This window comes from Cervus elaphus, chromosome 11 (assembly GCF_910594005.1).
Source record: "Cervus elaphus chromosome 11, mCerEla1.1, whole genome shotgun sequence".
In the NCBI taxonomy this organism is placed as follows: domain Eukaryota; kingdom Metazoa; phylum Chordata; class Mammalia; order Artiodactyla; family Cervidae; genus Cervus; species Cervus elaphus.
The window spans coordinates 38,365,622-38,386,930 of record NC_057825.1 but is presented as its reverse complement, the minus strand read 5'-3'; the positions used below and the strand labels follow the sequence as shown (position 1 = coordinate 38,386,930).

General features: G+C 37.7%; 1 protein-coding gene across 1 annotated transcript in view; it reads left to right on the top strand.

The window, feature by feature from the left end:
- ANTXR1 (ANTXR cell adhesion molecule 1) overlaps positions 1 to 21,309 on the top strand; it is a 252,957-nt gene that overhangs the window by 26,948 nt on the left and 204,700 nt on the right. The window contains exon 3 of the mRNA XM_043917596.1: positions 2,594 to 2,665. Within this exon, the coding sequence (XP_043773531.1) occupies positions 2,594 to 2,665 (72 nt within the window). The remainder of the gene's footprint in view (positions 1 to 2,593; positions 2,666 to 21,309) is intronic.

The window sequence follows — 21,309 nt, the reverse complement described above, 5'->3', positions numbered from 1 at the left end:
CCTTTCATTGTCTCCTCTGGTCCTCTTTGGCTATGGACCCCCTTCAAAATGTGGCACCAAGACACGACTGCCATGCAGACTCCAAAAAGGACTGCTTTTGTTAACTGCTGCAGCCCCAGGGCCCCTAATAGTGCCCGACATACAATACATGCTCATTCAATACCATCACTTTTCACCATATTCTTTAAACCCTCATACTACACCTCACACCCATCACTCTCAGCAAAGAACTTCACCTGCTGTTTCACCAAAAGCCCAGAGAACAGCAGGCAAGGGATTACCTCTTATTCTAATCCTCCTCTTAAAAGATATATGCATGCCTTCCCATTGTCTCTGAGATTCTAGTATCCCCTTTATTTAATCCCAGTCTTTTCACATTAGTCCATTTTGTCCATTGTCTCCAATATTCCCCCAGGTCTTTGTTTCTTTCTTGTATTTTTCTCTACCTTTCCTCTGGCTCCATTTCCATTGCCAATAGATAAAATGTCATTTAAAAAAAAAGTGAATTTCCTGGTCCTGTCTTCCTATAGATGCCACCTTAATTCTTTCCCAATTTCTCACTAAAATACCCTTAAAGACTGTCTGGCTTCATCCTTACTTCTCATTCATTCCTTAACCCATTCCCATCTGCCTTCATCCCCACCCTTATACCTGCTTACTCTCACCACAGTCCCAAAGTGATGCTCAATAGGACAAATCCATTGAGAGCCATGCAGTGCTTGCTCTTCTGGTTAGAGGCACTTCATTGGATTCAGATTTATCTCTCCTTGAAGTCCTCTCCTTCACTGACTTCTGGCTCACCTTTCATCCACTGACCAGAGCCAGGTTTTTAAATGTTAGTGTTGGTTCTAGGTTTGGCTCCCTTCCCATCTCCCTGCTGACACTCTGAACAATTTTACTCACATCAGTATGCTGAGAATTCCCAAATTATGTCTTCAGCCCAGACTCATATACCAATTACTATTTGGAGACCTACATTTCCCACATTTCAAATTCATTCTTTCCAGAGCTTAATTCTCTATAAGGTAGGCAGTATAACATGGTGGCGAAAAACCCAAGTTCTAGAATCAGAATGCTTGATTTTAAGCCCTAGGTTCACCACTCTCCCACTGTGTGACCTTGGGAAAATTTTTTTATCTCTCAGAGTCTCAATTTCCTTTTGTGGAAAATAGGATTGGTAATAGTAATGATCTCATAAAGTTGTTACAAGTTTAATGAGATAATACATGGGAATCACTTACAATAGTGCCTGACACATAGTAAGCACATGATTGGACTGGTGATTATTATATTATTATGAAAATTATGATTGTTATTATTATCATTTGTGATGTAATGTCCTCAGCACTGGTGAAGTAGTAACAGGCAGCCTGATGCCATGGGACAGGGAACCCATTCTCAAGAGGCCAATTTCAACTCACCAGGTGTTGCTTGGGCTCCTACTATGTATTACAGACCACGCTAAGGGTTTCCAAAGATGCATTAGGCATAAGGTAATGGATGTAAACTTTATTTTGGAGGCAATAGGAGCAATTGGAGGTTTGATAGAGATGACAAGATGAGTGACAAGATCTGATTTATATTTTAGGAAAATAATTCTGGAATCAGTGTGAGGAATGAATTGGAGCAAGGAATGATGTTCAGCTGGGTCACAAACTAGGAAACAATTATTGTCAGGAAAAGGGGAACAGGTTTGGGGAAACATTTTAGGAAGTGGGGACTATAAGATCTGTGGCCAGGTCAGATATGAGAAATCATTGCATCATGAAGAAATTGGCTGTTATTATGAAGGTAAACCAGCTGGCTACCTAGAGAGAGCCCCAAAGGGTGGGATTCCAGTGGTGGATCCATGGTAGTGTGACAGTCCATCTTGCAGACAAAAAGTTATGTTTGTCCTCCCCTGAGGGTTATTCTATCCTTCAGAGTGTGGGTTTTACATTGATAAAGTTCCCAATCACTGCCATGTAAAAGCCATGCTGATGTATTCATTAATCGTGAGAAGTTCTAACTATCAAGTAGAATAGTTAATTCTTGCGGCCCATCAGCAATGCTGTCCTTACAAGGTAACCTCCTTAGAAAGCCAAATAGAGAGGACAAATTGATTGTGATCCTACTTTCCAAGTAAAATAAACTGTATAATATTGATGACTAATGGCATAAAGCTGCCACTGCCTAAGACACTCCATTCATTATAGGGTATACCAGACTATAGCGGAGACACTCAGTAATGTTTTCTGTTGGGATCCTGAATTGTATAGACAGCATGCCAACCAGTCTTCTAGGGACACACTTCAGACATAGTGGAGGAAAGTGATGAGCTTTAGCTTTCTTACTTGTAATCCACATTCAGTGAGTGATGGTGTCAAATCAGAAGCAGCTTCCAGGAAGACAAAGAGAGTCTTCTCTTTGATCCAAAGCTTCAAGTTTGCTGGTGGCCGAATACTTGCAACACCAGCTGTGGAAGTGCCCTTTGGGTTGTAGGTTGGTAGCTCTGGCAGCCATAATAAGAAGGGAAGAAGGAGGGGGAAGCCTAGAAGGGAATGACATTCCACTGTGTCTCTTTCTGCCCTAATAGAATTGCTTTTCCTTCCAGCCCACAGCTAAGAATGTCCTTTATTGTCTTCTCTACTCAAGGAACAACCCTCATGAAACTCACAGAAGACAGGTAAGGATGCTCCCCATCCCTGTCATTACAAAACCCATCTTTTATTGAGTAGTTAGTTCTGTGATTTGTGCCCTCCTGCCAGCCTTGACCTGTTATTTTAATCAAATAGTTCTCTTTTCACTTATGCGTTGAACTTTGCACATTGACCCATCTGCTAATTTACTCTGCAATGACTTTGATAGAATTTCCTGCTGTTGGTGAAACTTTATAAATGACTGAATCACATTAAGGTAAATCTTACCTTGGTGACTCAGTCTGCTGACGTGGAGCAAAATGTTAGCAAACCAAATTCTTAGAGGATTATATTTTCTTTTATTTAAATTAGATTTATTTTGTGGATTGAGCACTGTGAGAGCAGTAAGAACTTGAAATATTATCATCCATAATTATAAAGGCAGGAAATAGAAAGGGAGGGCGTATGGTACCACAAGATAAAAGACAATTTGAATCAGGTGTGGAAAAATGTTGTTGACATAAAAGGATTATTTAGAAGGAAGTGGCAACCTACTCCAATACTCTTGCCTGGAGGATCCCATGGACGGAGGAGCCTGGTAGGCTGCAGTCCATGGGGCCGCTCAGAGTCGGGCACGACTGAAGTGACTTAGCAGCAGCATAACACAAACATTGTTTGGGGATTTACCACTTGTAGGTAAAAACTAGCAGTAACAGAGACATGTCATTTATTCACAGCTAGGGTGGCATATGGGAGATGACACTTTTCCTGAGTTAATGATTCTTTGTCTACGTTTTAAAAAGTGGTATGGTCCACATGAGAGAGGTCCCAGTAATCCCACTCTCAGGATTATTGACTGACTTATGTAAACAGGATGGAGAAAGGGAGGAATAGCAAGTACAGGGAGGGTAAAGGACTTTATTCTATACCATTCTTCTAGAAATGAGAATAGGACTAACAGGATGGAGTAAGGTTTCCTGGAATTTGCACTCACACAGCACATCTGATCTAGTTCTTGTTTTCCTCCATGTCTTTGCTTCCCATCTGTAACAAAAAGAGTCGTCCGTACCACATGGAAGTTTCCAAATCCTGTTACACCTCCAGCAGTGTCTATTACATGCACTCATGCCATATGAGATGCACTGAATCCCCATTTTCAAAATAGGGGTTTCTTATTCCTTATGACAGAAGGGGAAACTGAGCCTTATCTTGCTCCTAAGAAAAGAGCAGAACCCACTGTAGATGCAAGCTGCACGTCCTTTCTGCCCCACCTGCTGGTAAACAGAGACTCATGATGCCCAAGAAGCCTGTGTGGCTTCCCTTCAGTATTGGCCAAGGATTTTAAGAAACTCTGAGACACTGTCTCTATCCTGTGGACCACATGCAAGACTCCTAATCTCTCTCAGTCTTTATATATGATAATATCTCAGTCTTAATTTACAAAGATGTCTTTTCTTTAGAGAAAACTCCTCTCTTAGCCATTCTTCACATCATCCTGCAACCCAAGGCTGCCTAATGCTGCATTATGCTGATTCCACTCACTCCATGCCTGAGAGTTTGGCAAGAGAGCATGTTCACACATCCCTTGTGGATATTTTCTGTGCTACTGCTCACAGCCTCTAGGAAGTTGGAGAGGTCGAGGGAGGTCACAGATTTATAAACACTATTAGAACACTGAGGCTTTCAGACCCATTTTGGTTATGCTAGTTCAAATTAGTCATCTGAATCCTACTTTGAATCTAGTTTTTTGTGCCTTAACTTTACTACTCTTAGTATCTTGTGCCAAGAAGACTGGGATTAGAATCTCTACTTTTCTGGAAGCAGCATTTAATATTTAAAGGATGAAGATACATCAAATAACAGCCAGAAATACCTTGCTAAAGGCTGAATGATTTGGGATTAACAGATGCAAACTATTATATAGAAAATGGATAAACAACAAGGTCCAACTGTATAGCACAGGGAACCATGTTCAACATCCTGTGATAAACCATAATGGAAAAGAATATGAAAAGAATGTATATAAGTGAACCACTTTGGTGTCCAGGAGAAATTAACACAACATTGTAAATCAAACAAAGGCTGAATGAGTTTTATGTGGTGACCCTGTGGCCTAAACTACAGATCAGCTGGTGAAGTATGGCAATGGTTCACTGACACATCCCCAACCTTGTCAGCCTGTGGAAAGATGTGGGCAAGCCGGAAAGTATTTAAAATACTTCCTCATGAGATTGGTGTAACGAATTCGGCTTTAGAGCTCCCAAACTGATAGTTTCTGAAATATATAACTTTCAGTGTTTTAGTTTATATTTCTTGAAATATAATAAATATTTATATTTATTATGAAGATCAATTGTCTCATTTGATCTTCATAATATCCCTGCAAGACAGGGAAAGATGCATTATTAGACCTGTATAATAATGTGGAAACTTACAGAATTTTTAAAAACTTGCTGAAAAACAAGACATGAATTAGCAGAGATTCTCATTTCAACAAGAACAAAAGATTTGGGGCATATTAAAAGAAATAATATCAAAGGTACATTTGAAACCAATTCTTGGCATCAGATCCACACAGGGGAACCAGGGGAAGGTTGGAGTAATACAATGAAAAATAATTATGTAAAGTGTCATTTTTCACTGACTAAAGATTTTTTTTTTTCTCTTTACTTTTAGTTCTCAGCAGTTTGATTATGATATGTCTGCCATGGCTGGGTTTTTTTTGTTTGTTTTTTTTTTTTTGCTTCTTTTTTGAGTTTATCCTATTTTGGCTTTGCTGAACTCCTTGAATTTAGAAATTTATGACTTTGATCAAATTGGGTGTCTCTGTAGCTGTTATTTTTCAAATAGTTTTTTCTACACTGGTTGCTTTCCCCTCTCCTTCTGGGATCTCAGTGACATACATGTTAAATTAAACCTTTTGGGTGTTATTCCACATGTCCCTGAAGTTCTGTTTAATTGTTTTTTGCAATTTTCTTTCTGTTCTTTATACTAGATTGTTTCTGTCATTCTATCTTCACATTGATTCTTTCCTCTGTCATCTTCATGCTGCTGCTTAGCTCATCCACTGAATTTCTAATTATAGATACTGTATTTTTTCAATCATAAAGTATCTATTTGGTTCTTTTTAAAAAATTTCCTCTGCTGAGAATTTCTATCTTTCCTTTTATTTTAGGTGTGTTTGCCTTTACCTCATGGATTATATTGTTGTTATGGTTATGTAACTATAATACTGTAACTATAAAACTAGTTATTTTAGCTCCTATTATATAATAACTATTATATTATAACTGATAATTCCAGTAGTTCAGGATTGGCTTCTTGTCTTCTCTCTTGAGACTTGGTCACATTTTCCAGGTGATTTGTATGTCAAACAATTTTAGATTATATTCTAAAAGTTTTTAATATTAGATTAAGACAGTCATATTCAAATCCTATAGAGAATGCGGATTTGTTTGTTTGCTTTAGTTGGCAATCGCCATGGTGAGGTTCAGATCACAAGGTCTATCTCTTCTGTGGGTGGAGGTTTTTATTTTGGTTCAGTTTTCAGTTTTTGCTAAGTTGCTTTGGGTCTCTCCTGCACATGTGCAGTTCAGAGATGAGCCCGGGACTTAAACAGCTTCATATACAGTTAGAAGGATCCCCTTCTCCAGCTCTCTCCTCTCCAGAATTCCCCACGCACTAATTTTCTCAGTGAGGGCCCCCCTTTCCAAGTCTTCCAGCAAGAAAAATGGGGTTCCTCTTGGAGTTTTGGTCACCACATTGCTGTGTGCAGTTCTGTACTGAGGCCACCCTTGGGACAAAGCCAGGAGTAATAAAAGAGAATAGAAATGGGATTTCCTCCACATTCTTTGGACCACAGGGACCTCTTTTCCCAGAGGCCAGAAATATGGGCTTAGCTTTCAGGTGACATCCCAGGCTACTGCCATGTGACTGAGACCACCCTCAGATTACAGCTATGAAGGAAATGAAGAAAAAAAATTTGGAATTCATTCCTGTATGGGTTATTTCTCTAGGTTTTAACTCTTCAATTCACCTGAATTTTTTGCTTTTTGGAGTTTTACTGTGTTTGCTTTCTTCATTTGTCCAGACATTGTTACAATCAACAGAAGAGACAGCAAATTTACTCCATCTTACCTGCTGCTGCTTCAGTACTACAGATAAGGACACCGAGATTCAGAGAGTTTAGACAACTTGCTCAGGTCAAAGAATAAAAATGGCAGAACTGGCATTCTGGTGCTGGATTCTGGACTCAGTCCAACTCATGTGCTTTGCATTCTATCATGTTGCTCTTTCAAGGTTTCTTGACATCATCAGTTTGCAAAATAGTTGACAATGTGTAGCAAGTTTTTTAGGTTTCTTCATTAACATAATAAAGGACTGATGTTAATTTAAGTGTTATTAGAATAAATTACTTTAGTGTTAACTACTGCACGTGAGTCCTTAAAAACTCCCTGGATAGTCTTTTTCCTGATCTTAATAGAAAAATGCTCCAAATGTTTCATCATTTGGAAATGAGACCATGTCAAGGAAGTCCAACTCTTCCTATACAAGAAACCAGAAATAGATAATTTAATTAAATGCATTTTTGGTATCTATTGAGATCATATTTTTTCTTTGACCTAACTAATACAGTGAAATGCATTGAGAAGATATTTTACTACTGGGTCAGATGCATTTCTGATTACACTTGGTTGTGATATTTTATTATTTTAAAGTAGAGCTGAATTCTGTGTTCTATATTTTATTAAGAAATTTAACACTAGTATTCATAATTATGATTGGGCTACTATTTTCCTTTATATGACTACCTTTAGTTACAGTACTTTTTTATAAGCTTTTTACATTATTACTTCTAGAATTAACCTGATATAAGGTATGAGGTCCATCATTTCTCCAGGTGTTTAGGTGGTTTTTCTAACATCATTTCAGCTCAGTTCAGTCGCTCAGTCATGTCCAACTCTTTGTGACCCAATGGACTGCAGCACACCAGGCCTCCCTGTCCATCACCAACTCCTGGAGTTCACCCAAACCCATGTCCATTGAGTCAGTGATGCCATCCAACCATCTCATCCTCTGTCATCCCCTTCTCCTCCTGTCCTCAATCTTTCCCAGCATCAGGGTCTTTTCAAATGAGTCAGCCCTTCATATCAGGTGGCCAAAGTATTGGAGTTTCAGCTTCAGCATCAGTCCTTCCAATGAATATTCAGGACTGATTTCCTTTAGGATGGACTGGTTGGATCTCCTTGCAGTCCAAGGGACTCTCAAGAGTCTTCTCCAACACCACAGTTCAAAAGCTTTAATTCTTCTGCGCTCAGCTTTCTTTATAGTCCAACTCTCACATCCATACATGACCACTGGAAAAACCATAGCCTTGACTAGATGGACCTTTGTTGACAAAGTAATGTCTCTGCTTTTCAATATGCTGGGTAAAACTTTTTACTACTGATTTAAAAGTTTAAACTTTCTCATAGGCTTGGGTCCTTTGCTGGTTTTCTATGCTGATGTACTGCATTTGTCTGTTCTTATGCTAGTACTGCATTATTTTAATTAGTTTTAACATCTGAAAGATAAGTCCTTCCTTACCTCTAATCCTGGGTGAAAATCTCCTGGTCTTTAAATGACGGGGTTTATTTTTCTCTACCATATACACTTCAGGTAATTATTTAAATTATTAAATATTCCAAAATATTTTTCACTTGAATTGTATGAAAAGTACAGAATAATCTAAACAAAATGCATTACATTATTACTATATCGACTTTCTTACTTAAGGATATATCACTTTTATGTCCCCCCATAAGGTTTTGATATTTTCTTCAGATCAGTCTCAGGCAGTATTCATTAGATTTATTCTTAGACATTTAAAATTTTTGCTTCCATCGTGAATGAATGTCTTTTCTGTTGTATTTTCAACACTATTGTTCACTATAAAGCAATTAATCTATAGCTTGGGATCCATGGGCTTTTATTGAACTCCATAAAATTATTTTTAAAAATTTGCAAGTCAAGGAGATTATAATTTGCAACAAAAGAGGCTGATGCCCCCCAAACAGTTAAGAAATAGTGGCCTGGGGGAAATCATTGCTCTGTAGATTTATTTCTTATCTCAACATTTTAAAGGACCATTTTATTAATTCTAGTATTTTTCTAGTTACTTTTGGAGTATTTTTCTAGCAAGATGGTTACATCATTTGCAATTAATGATAACATCTGTCCTCTTTTCTAATATTGATAACTTTTATGCCCCTTGGGTGTATTGGATTGTATGTTTTTTGATATCAAGTTGTATAAGCTATTTGTATATTTTGCATATTAACCCATTGTCAGTCACATCATTTCTTTTCCATTGTATTCATATCCATCGTATTTTTTTATTGTGATAAATTGTGCATCCATTTTTAGGCATACAATGTGGTGGCAGAAAGTTGTGCAACCATCACCACTATTCAATCCAGAACTTTTTCATCATCCTAAACTGAGACTCTCCCAGTCCCTGGTAACCTCTGTTCTACCATCTATCTCCCTGGATTTGTCTGTTCTAGGTACTTCATATAAGTAGAATCATTTAAATTTTGTTCTTTTGTGTTTGGCTTATTTCACTTAACATGTCTTCAAGGTCCATCTGTATTGTAGCATGCATCAGAATTTCATTCATTTTTAAGGCCAGGATAATATTATTTTGTACATATATAATGCATTTTGTTTATCCATTTACTTGTCAATGGACATGTGAGTTGTTTCCATCTTTTGGCTGTTGTGAATAATGCTGCTATGAATATTAGCGTGTAAATATCTGTTCAAGTCCCTGCGTTCAGTTCTTTGGGCACATACACTAGAAGTAGAACTGCTGGATTATATAATAATTCTGTGTTTAATTTTTTGAGGAAACATAGTGTTTTATGTTTTCCACAGTGGCTTCACCATTTCACATTCTTACCAACAATGCATAGAGATTCCAATTCCTTCACATCTTTATTGATACTTATCCTTTTCTGATTTTTTAAAAAATTGAGATAACTTTGGTTTATAATATTATGTAAGTTTTATTTGTACAACATATATTTCTACTTCAGTGTACACTACAACATGAACACCACTAAAAATTTAGTTTCCATTCAACACCATAGTTGATCCTCTTTAGCCATTTCACATTCACTTACAATACCTTCCCCTCTGACAACTACTCTGTTCTTTGTATCTACATGTTTGTTTCTGGTTGGTTTGGTGTATTCACTTATTTTTGTTTGTTTGCTTGACTTCTATATTCCACATATGAGTGAAATCGTACAGTATTTGTCTTTCTCCATCTGATTTATTTCATTTAACATAATATCCCCTAGGTCCATCCATGCTGTTGCAAATGGCAGGACTTTTTATGCATTTATCTTTTCATGACTGAGTAGTATTCCATTGTGTATTCCTCTCCATACATACAGACAACACATATACACACATATTCTTATCCATTCATGTTCTTTATTCATGTCATGTTCATCCACTGACAGTCACTTAAGTTGTTTCTATATATTGGCTATTGTAAATATTGATAATACTGTGATGAATATAGGGGTGCATATGTCTTTTCTTATTAGTGTTTTCATATTCTTTGGATAAATACCCAGAAGTCAAATAGCTGATAGTTTCTATTCTTAAGTTTTTGAGGAAAACCCATACTGTTTTCCATTAGTAGCTGCACCAATTTATGTTCCCATCACAGTGTTGGAGAGTTCCCTTTTCTCCACATCCTTTCTAGCACTCTTTATTTCTTGCCATTTTGTTAATAGCCATTCCAACAGGCATGAGGTCATATTTCATTACGGTTTTAATTTGCAATTCCCTGATAATTAGTGATGTTGAGCGTCTCTTTGTGTGCCTGTTGACTACCTGTATGCCTTTGGAAAAATGTCAATTCAGGTCCTCTGCTCATTTTTAAATTGGGTTGTTTTGTTGTTGTTGAGTTGTATGAGTTCTTTGTGTTTTGATATTAATCTCATATCAGATATGAAGCTTTTTAGTTTGATGTAGTCTGGTTTGCTGATTTTTTATTTTGTTTCCTTTGCTTGAGGATATAATATATATGCTCAGAAAGATATTGCTAAGACCGATGGCAAAGAGTGTACTACCTTTGTTTTCTTCTAGGAGTTTTATGTTTTCAGGTCTTACATTCATTTTTAATTCATTTAATCTGGTAGGGGTTTTTTCTTCTGTAATAGCCATCCTGATGGGTATGAAATGGTATCTCATGGTAGTTTTTATTTGTATTTCCTTAATGATGATGAATGCTGAGAATTTTTTCATTTGTTTATTGGCACATTCATATATCTTCTTTAGAGAAATGTCTGTTCAAGTCCTTTGCCCATTTTTTAATTGGGTTTTTTTTTATTGTTGTCACTGAATGCTAAGAGTTCTTTACATATTCTGGATATTAAGCCCTAATTAAATACATGAGTTAACAAATATTTTCTCCATTCTGTGAGTTATCTTTTCACTGTGTTGATAGTGTCTTTTAATATGTAAAATTATTTAATTTTGATTAATCCAATTTATCTATTTTTTTCTTTGGCTGCTTTGTGCATTTGGTTTTACATTTCAAGAAATCATTGCCAAATCCAATGTCATAAAGCTTTCCCCTTTGTTTTTTCTAAGAGTCTTATAGTTTTAGCTCTTACATTTAGGTCCTTGATCCATTTTGAGTTAATTTTTGCTTATGGTTTGAAATAAGGGCACAATTTCATTATGTTGAAAATGGATATCCAGTTTTCCCAGCACCTTTTGTTGAAAACACTGTCTTTTCCCCCATTCAGTGGGTAGCACTCTTGTTGAAAATCACTTGACCATATATGCAAAGTTTTATTTCTGGGCCTCTATTCTATTCCATTGGTCTATACATTTGTCCTTATGCCAGTACCAAACTGTTTCAATTACTATTGCTTTGTAGCAAGTTTTGAAGCCAGGAAGTATGAATCTCCCAACTTTTTTCTCTTTTCCAAAATCGTTTTGGGTATTTAGATTCCTTTGAGATTCCGCATGAATTTTAAGATAAGTTTTTCTGTTTCTACATAAAAAAATGTCATTGGAATTTTGACAGAGGTTGCATTGAATCTGTAGATCACTTTGAGTAGTACTGTCATCTTAACAATGTTAAGTCTTCTGATCCATGAACATAGGCTGTCTTTCATTTATTTAGGCATTCTTTAATTTGTTTTATCAGTGCCACTGCATTTTTAAACTAACAAATAATATCTTTCAACCCTACGAATTTTTTTCTGATCCTGAATTTTTCCTTGTGTTGGGGGGGCACACACTGTTATTGTGTTAGAGATGATATATCTTTATCATGAATATGAATTAGAATTGCTTTATGTGTCCCCCTGTTTCTCATATGAGTTTGCTTCAAAGGGGAAATTTTCTTAACTTTCTTAAATTGATCCTCTTCTTTCCATCTTACAAGAATTTTTCTTAGTAGAGTGACTCAAAAAAGGAACAACTACATTTACTAGGATTTGAGATGAGTTCTGTCAGAGATTGTGTAAATCTTTGTTGAAAAGGTGAAGATCACAGGAAAAGAAGATGGGAAAATTTATATGTAGTGCAACTTTTTTTTCTTTTGAGAAAGGTAGAGACTTAGTATGTCCAAGGTAAGGAGGAAGCCTGTGCCAAAGGAAAATAGTCAAGTGTAGATGTTGGATCACTATGTTGAGAATCTATCTCACCATCAACCACAGGCTTTCCTCCTCAGGTCACAGACTTGCAGGCTGGTAGGTCCTTCTGTCACCTTGATCTTAGCAGCTCTACATCTTGCAGGAATTATTCCGAGAGTCTGGCATGTATATGATACACTTACCAATTTGCCAGCAATGTCAAACATTTTCCCTGTTCTAGTACTAGTTCAGCTGTTTTTACAGCATTTTGGAAAGAAAAAGGAAGATTAAAATGTGTAGAACCAGATCACTGTTTTTAACTGGAAATTTCACCTTTCTTATAAACTTTGCAAAATGAAAAAAACAAAGCATAATGAAACAACTGTGAGTCAAAGAATTATTATGTCTTATCCAACTCAATGGCCTCACTTCACTGCTAAGAAAAATATTCTCAGAGAGGTTGAATTATTTGCCTAAATTCATATAAGTAGTCAGTAGAGTAGGATTTTTTTTTTTAATTCACAGAATTAAAATGTTTAGATCCAGTGATTTTTTTTTCGATTACATTACATAGCTTACCTAATTCACTGTATCTGTATGCATATTGTTATCCTTTTTCATATCTGTGGAATAATTAAATGGTAGCAACCACTATACATATAATATGTGCAAATACAGAAGTATATATGCATTTGTGTGTACTTATATGTGTGTATATATATATATAACCTTCTATTAATGGCTTATTATCTACTGATAACCTAGAATACCTTTTTCAATTATAAGAGAAAATAATAATACCTATCTTGTAAGGTTGCTATGGGAATTATATTATTTATTCTGTTTTATGTAGATGGGGATACTGAGTCAGAAAAGGCTCAAGGCCACTCTACCGTAAATGTGGAAACCTGGATTTGAGCCCGGGAACCATGGCCCCAATGTCCCACATGCCTAATCACTGCACTATAGAGTTTCCCACAGTTTTACTACTATATACAGTTTTAAATTAAAAATAAACCTAAGCCTACATAACACCACCCCAAACCCTTTGACTTCTTCCAGAAATCAGTTCCCTGAAAGCATGTGCCCTCTACACATTTTATCTTTGTGGGCTTTTAACAACATAGCTTGGAAATATTCCTCACAAAGAGGTACAGAGGTAGAATCAGCAATTTGCAGATGGGGTTAAGAGGTTAAGCATCTTGCTTATTGCTTAAGGAGTTGGAGAGAAAGCCAAGAATGCTTGGCTCAAACTGCTGAGTAGAAACCAAGAGACCACACTTCTCTCTCCCTCCCAGTCAGCCTTTGGTTTGGTCGAGAGTGTGGTTTTGCCATCAGTATCACGGGGGGAAAATGACATATTCTGAACACATCACTTGATTCCTGAAGCAGAATGATTGCAGGCTGTCATTACCAAGGGGCATAATTCTGAAAGCTTTTTCTAAATTTAAAAGTAACAAGAGAGAAAAAGAGTCTTCAGATACTTTGTGCTTGAAAGCACCTGGATTCATTCCACTTCGAAGTACTGTTCATTCAGGTACAAGAAGATCTGATGGCAAAATTACGAGAAATGGAGCAGAGCACTTACTTTCTCTCTTCTCCTTTTGACTGAGAGATAATATCATGGTGTCTCAGTCCCTGGGAAGGTCCTTACCTCTCTGTGCCTCTGTCTCTCTGATTGTGGAATGAATACTGTCACGATCATCCCTACCTTGTAGAACTGTTGGGAGGATTAGCAATGCCAGCCACCTAGTAGATGGTGTTGTTACATTTGTGGCTATTGTTGGGGGTTTTAACAAAGAATTAAGGAATCACCCTAAATCCTCATGGACACATACCACTGAAATCATCACAGCATAGCCAAGAATAATTCATAGCAAGTCCCCAGCTCTCCATGGCTCACGTCTTCTCTGAAGTTTTTAACCTTTGGCTGGTCTCTCCCTACACAGAGGGATATGGGTAGAAAAGACTGCTTTGGCATGGCGTCAGGTAGAAATGATTGTTTCCTTTGTCTAATGGTTCTAGCAAGACTTGCTCCAGACGAGAGCACACAGGAAACGTCTCTAGAGGAAGTTTGTCTAAGGGCTTCTTATATTGAATCTCAATGATGGTAAAAAAAGAGCCCACCTTAATGCGGTTCAGTAGGTCTAGGAACAGATGGATGTGTGAGAGCAGACTGGTCCTGCACTTCTCACAGTCTCCCTCTGGAGGACCGCTGTTAGGGAGGAGAAAGGAAAGGCATAGCCCTGGGGTCCCTAGGTTGAGTTTGAAGTGGCTCATCAAAATAAGAAATTTCCTCAACATCCTTTCATCTTGAAAATGAATGTGCATTTGTATTCTATTCCATAACACACCAATGTTTAACTTCACATAAAAATCATGTTGAGTCCTTTCTCAAATTTGGAATATAATCTATGCCCTAGGAAAAAACATTATACACACACACATACACACACACGCACACACATCTTCTGTGTCTTTGTGTACAGTTCACTGTCTTGTACCAAGTTTGGATGCCACAGTTGTAGTAGAGACACCACAGACTTTGTACCAGGACCAGCCTCGGCTCCAGTCTGGGCTTTACCAGCACGTACATGTTCTGTACCTCTTAAATCTATTTTCTTTTCAAGTGTATGATGAAGATAATAAACACCATTGGGTGGTGTTGTGATGCTTTGTGAACTAACCATGGAAAGAGCCTAGCAGAGACCCTAGCACAGCATGGATCCTCAGGAAATACAACTTCCCCTGCTCACCTACTATGTGGCATGTGGCACATACATAGATGAAGGATAACATCTGACAGAGCAGCACCCACAGACATTCTTATCTGGATGAAGCCAGCAAGGCAAACTTCAGAAATAGCAGCATCAAACACGGTAGAGTTTTCATATTCAAATCTAGATAGCTAAGACCAACACATTTTCTGTGGGCTAACCAAAAAAAAATCTACTATTGGTCAACATCAGGCTTGTCCATCAACCTCCTAGTCCCTTGGCCTCCCGGGTGGGAACTTGAACCTTAGATTTAGCACTGACTTTGATAGGCTCAGAATGCCTCCTTGTGAACTGTGGTTCAGCCTTTGATACTCACCCTCAACAATTTTTAAAAATTATTAAATATTTTAAGTATAACAAAAGTATACAAAGAAAGGATTGTAAACCCTCATTTTCTACCACCAAGCTTATGAAATAAAATGCTACGTTTTGACACCCCCCTCTCTCTTATCAGAGATATTACTATCCTGCAAGTAGGATTTATCATCTTAATGACCATTGTATATTTTTGCATACCCATGAATAATATATTTTTTCATATTCAGTTGTATAATAGACTGTCATACTGTGTTCTTCTTGAGCTTGCTTTTTACACTTAACATCATGTTTTTGAAACCTTTTCTGTGTAGATATGTGTAGCTACATTTGGTTCATTTTAACTAATGTATACTTTCTGTGGCATGGCGTTATATTGTAATAATGTACCACCATGTACTAATCTATTCTCTCATTAATATACAATTAGTTTGTTTCTAACTTTTCACCATTATAAACAAAGTTGCATTGAACATTCTTGTATCTGTCTCCCAAAAGGTGGGAAGCAAGATTTCTCTAATATAGGGATATATACCTAGGGATTGAATGGCTAGGTCTTTGGTATGTAAATATGTAACTTCAGTAGACATGATTTAATTGTGCTCCAAAAGGGCTGCACCATACACTGCCATTAGTGATTATATGAATTTTCGTTTCCCAACATTCTACCTATGTCTTGTGTGATTCTCCTATTCTTCTCAAACAGATGTGCCAACATTTGACTTGTGGATTGGATTATCTGGTGTGAACCTAGTATACTCCTACCTACTCCCACCTCCAGCCCAACATTGCTCCAAAGTGTGACAAGGAAGTCCTATCTTTTGGAAAGAACTGTAGCTTTTTCCAGCCTGACCATAACAGCAGACTCTTGTCTATTGTCTACTGTAGAACTGTCTACTTTCAGCTTCCATCCGAGAAAGTGACTCTGGGTTCCTCATTCTCTGTTGCTCAGGTTTTGGCAGAGTGTCACTCTATCCTCTGCCCCTGCAAACACTCCTTGTGGTCAGTAGTGCTAAGCTCAGGTACATCAAACTGCCCATCTTAGATGCCACCAGCACCAGGAGAGACCCTGTCCCTATTGAACTAAGAGGAGTGTGGAACTAAAGGTTCTCACAGGATAAAAATATGTATTTGGGCAACCCTGACTATAGAGCCTACTTTGCATCGCTCCCATCTCTTGCAAATATGACTCAACTAGGGGAAAGGGTTAGTGATGGGGAAGGTCTTACAGGGATTTGTTTGCAGCCAAGTAGTGCCATAGGAAACTGCATGGTGAAAACCACTCTGCAAATGAATAATAAACCAAAATAGAGTTGTATACAGAAGAGTTTGTTTGGACAAATTCATCATGTTGCCCTGTGATTAAACCATTGTTCCCGTCCTTTGCCAGCTTAGGTCAGCTCAGGAATTGGGAAATTCCTTGATGGGCTCCTCTTAATGAACTTCAGTTACTGGTCTGCACTTGACCCTGTGTTGTACTGTAGACTACTCCTGCCTGTCAAATGTAGCCTCTCCAGTTACCAGGAGATTCCCAGGTTCTGTTTCTGTTTCAACCATTGGTCCTAACATAAAATCAGATGCAGGACTCTGAGCTGGAAGGAAGCTGGTAGATCTTATAGTTCCACACTTTCACTTTGCATTTGAGAAACCAAAGGTTGACATGTGTTAGAAGTGGCAGAACTAGAATTCAATTCAATCTGTCTTCCTGCAAAGTCCATGCTCTTATGAATGATACTGAAGCCATGCGAAGAATGAGACTGCCTTGTAAGACAGTGTGAAAAAAGTGAAAGTCGTTCAGTTGTGTCTGAGTCTTTGCCACCCCATGGACTGTAGCTCCTCTGGAATTCTCCAGGCCATAATACTGGAGTGGGTCACCGTCCCCTTCTCCAGGGGTTCAGTGTAGGTGTAAGAATAAGGGGTTCTGGGTTCTGGGGCACTCCAGTCTTTAAAGTTCTAGAAGAGAAGGAAAAGCTTACTCAGAAATATGATAAAGGACAACTGATGTGGGAGATGGAGAGAGGATGCTGCAATGGAAGTCAAGAGAAGAAAGCATTTCTAATTAAGAGAGAGGAGTTAACTGTGCTGCTATTGGTGAGTAAGAGGAAAGCAGACAAGTGACCATTGAATTGGGAATGTGGAGATCATTGAGGACCTTGAATAGGCAGTTTCAGCAGAATTGCTGAGTCAAAAGTCACTGCAAAATGAGCTAACAGGTGAGGGGTTTCAATTTTAAATTGAGGGGTAAAGATATTTTTAGCCTATGGCAACCCTCTCTAGTATTCTTGCCTGGAGAATCCCATGGATGGAGGAGCCTGGTGGGCTACAGTCCATGGGGTTGCAAAGGGTCGGACACGACTGAGCGACTTCACGTTCTTTCTTTCTTGCAAAAAGCACCTACAATCAGGAGAAGGTGAAACAAAACCACAAAGCCCATCTTTGAGGAAATTAAGAAATATTTAAACCATAAGAACACAGGACAGAAAGAATACAGAGAATGGCAAGCAATGTAAGCAGTGTGGAGAGAAGTCATACGTAATCCCACAAAAGTGTTGATTCATATCAATGTATGACAAAACCCACTGAAATGTTGTGAAGTAATTAGCCTCCAACTAATAAAAAAATTAAAAAAAAAAAAAAAAAAAGAGATATTGAGGAAGAAATAGCCTTGTAGCCTTGCAGAACCTTGGAAAGCTCAAAACCTGGAACTGTCTTCTGCTACTGCAGAAGGCAAGGAAGTGTTACAGGGTGAAGACTGGAACATGTTTAAAAGTCTATCTAAGGATCTTTCAACCTTCAGAAACACTTGCTTCTGCTACAATTTGACAATTTCCCCCTTTCCCAGCTCCACTAGAAAAGAGAAGTGTATTCTCTGGAAAAATTAAACTAGAAAGGTTTCATGGACAGACACCACACAAGGGAGATTATGGAGACATGTGCACAACAAATGTTGCTACTTCCAACCCTCTCCTTTGTCAATTCCAGAATTAACACCTAAGGAAAGAGTTTGAAAACTACTTCTCTGTAGAAATAATCATTTCAGAGGGGGGAAAATGTTCATACACCGATGCATCAGTGGATGATCCATCCAACAAAGAATCCTGTTGATAAAAGCTGATCATCCACCAACTGGTATGCCCCACCATGCACGCAGGGTTTCCCAAGTGGCCCTGGTGGTAAAGAACCTGCCTGCCAATGAAGAAGATGTAAGAGACATGGGTTCGATCCCTGGGTCTGGAAGATCCCGTGGAGGAGGGCATGGCAACCCACTCCAGTGTTCTTGTCTGGAGAATCCCATGAACAGAAGAGCCTGGTGGGCTACAGTCCATAGGGTCACAGAGAGTCAGACACAGCTGAAGCATCTCAGCACACACGCATGCACCATGCACATAGAGCTTGCAACCAGTCTTAGTCTTGTTCATTCACTATGAACAGATGGATAAAGATCACTTTACATTTGAAATCTTTACCAAGGAAAACTGGGAAGTACTCTTTCAAGAAGTTTTGTTTTGAAGAGACATGCAAATGAATTGGTCAATAGCTAGAGGGACGTGTGGGGTCACCGAGGATTTATTTTGTTAAGATGAAAGGTACTAGAATATATTTATATGCTGGTAATCATCCCCAGTATTTTTCTTCCTGACTTGAAACAAATGTGTAGTCGCAAATATTTAGAAAAAGCCTTTATAGTATGTCTGCTTCTAGTTAGGATGTAGAGGGATGTGAAAAACCTTCATTTCCATGGTCAACCAGAAAAGCCCAGACAAAATAAAATTCATATGTTCCACTGGGGCTAGCAGACACACAGGAAGCACTGATGAGATGAGAGAGAAACAAGCCCAGTAGAACTGAGCAGACATCTGCAGAAGCTTCCGTACTTGAAGGTGGCTACCTGATCTGGGTTTGGGAAATTAGAAATGTAGGTGAGCCATGGACAGACCTCTCAGGCATGAGGAAAAGTCAGCTGAACCTTAGACAACACTGTGCACCAGAGAGATGGATTATCTTAAAGAGCCCCAAAGAAGAAAAATCTCTCAGCCTAATAATTCTTCCCTCTCATCCAAACCTCTGCAGTTTCCCAAGAAAGGAGCAGTGAAAGAGTTCTTGAAAATGAGAGAGAAATCACTTAATCCCATGGATACTTGTGGTGCTTGCTTGGATTCCGGAGTCCTAAGTCAAGCAAAATTATCTGAAGCTGCGCCTAACTCCCATCTCAAATACAGAAAAGATCACAAAGGCCGGGCTGGGAACTGGGTTAATAACAGGGAATACAGTCTAATTAAAGCTGTATCCCAACCGAAGATCAACCTAACTCAAGAGACAATCTAAACATTCATCACCACCCCGACCCCAGCTCACAAAGATAAAAGGCTTACAGTCTGCAGTGAGTCAAAAAAAAAAAAAAAATCAATATTACACCTAAGTTTCCACTGCTATTTAAAAAATATACCATGTGTGAAATACAAATTTAAAAATTGTGAGACATGGGAAGTAGGAAAATGTAACCGATGATCAGGAAAAAAACACAGGAATGGAAGCAAACTACAAATGATTCAATTATTGGAATTAATAGACAGGAATTTAAAACAACTGCTATAAACATATAAAGAATTTACAGGAAAAGGTGCATATAATGGAGGAAGACATGGGGTATCTGAAAAATAAGAAAGGACCTCAAAATACCAAGTGAAAACTGCAGACTGAAAAATACAATATCTGCAGAAAATGGATTAATGAATTAAAAACACATTAATAGAAATTATCTAAACTGAAATAGAGAAGGGAAAACATGGAGGGTGATGAACCAGATCTTATTATTAGTGGGGTGATATCAAGTGACCTAATATATGTATAATTAGAATACTAAACATGATATTTCACACACAGATTCAAGAAGCTGAAAGAATCCCAAACAGGATAAATTAAAAAAAAAAATCACCTAAGCACATCACAGCTGAATTCTTGAAAACCAGAATAAAGAGAGAATCTTAAAAGCTGTCAAAGGGGGAGGGAAAAGACATATTACAAAGGAATATCAATGAAAATCTCTTACTTTTCCCTGGAAAAAAAGCATGTGCAATCCAAAAGACAAAGGATCAATATCTTTAAAGTGATAAAAGGAAAAAAAGTCCATCCAGAATTCTGTATCCATTGAAAATATCCTTAAAATTAAAGGCAAAATCAGGACGTTTCTAGAAAGAAAAAAAAAAAAGCTGAGAGAATCATTACCAGCATATCTGTGTTACAAAATAAATAAATACATGTTGAAAGAAATTTTTCAGAGAAAGAATTATACCAGGTGTAAACTAGCCATAACAACACATAAAAACAACAACCAGAAATGACAGCTATTTTCTTTTTCATTTATAATTTTATTTATTTGTTTTTGACTGTGCTGGGTCTTTGTTGCTGAGCGAGCTTGTCTCTAGTTGTGGTGAGCAGGGGCTACTCTCTAGTTGTCGTGTGTATAGGCTTAATTTCTCCCCAGCATGTGGGATCATCCCCGACCAGGGATCGAACTTGTGTCCTGCATGAGCAGGTGGATTCTTCACCACTGAGCCACCAGGGAAGGCCGACTATTTTCTCAATTTTATAGAAAGATGATTATTTAAGACAGAAACAATTAACACTGTATTTTGGCGTGTATTACATACAGAAGTAGAATATGTGACAACAATAACTCAAAGGATGACAGAAAATTACATGGAAGTATAATACTAAGAGGTTTTTCCATCATATGAGAAGTGGTGTGATATTAACTTAATATAAAATAAGGATAAATATCATAATCCATATAGCAACTGCTGAAATGAAATGAAAGGGAGGCTATCACTAGAGATCCTACATATATTGGAAGAGAATGAAAGAATATTAAGAGAAAAGTAATAGAAATAGATTCAACAATTATAATGGATATTAATAAATACCTATGCATGTTACTATATATAAATTATACCT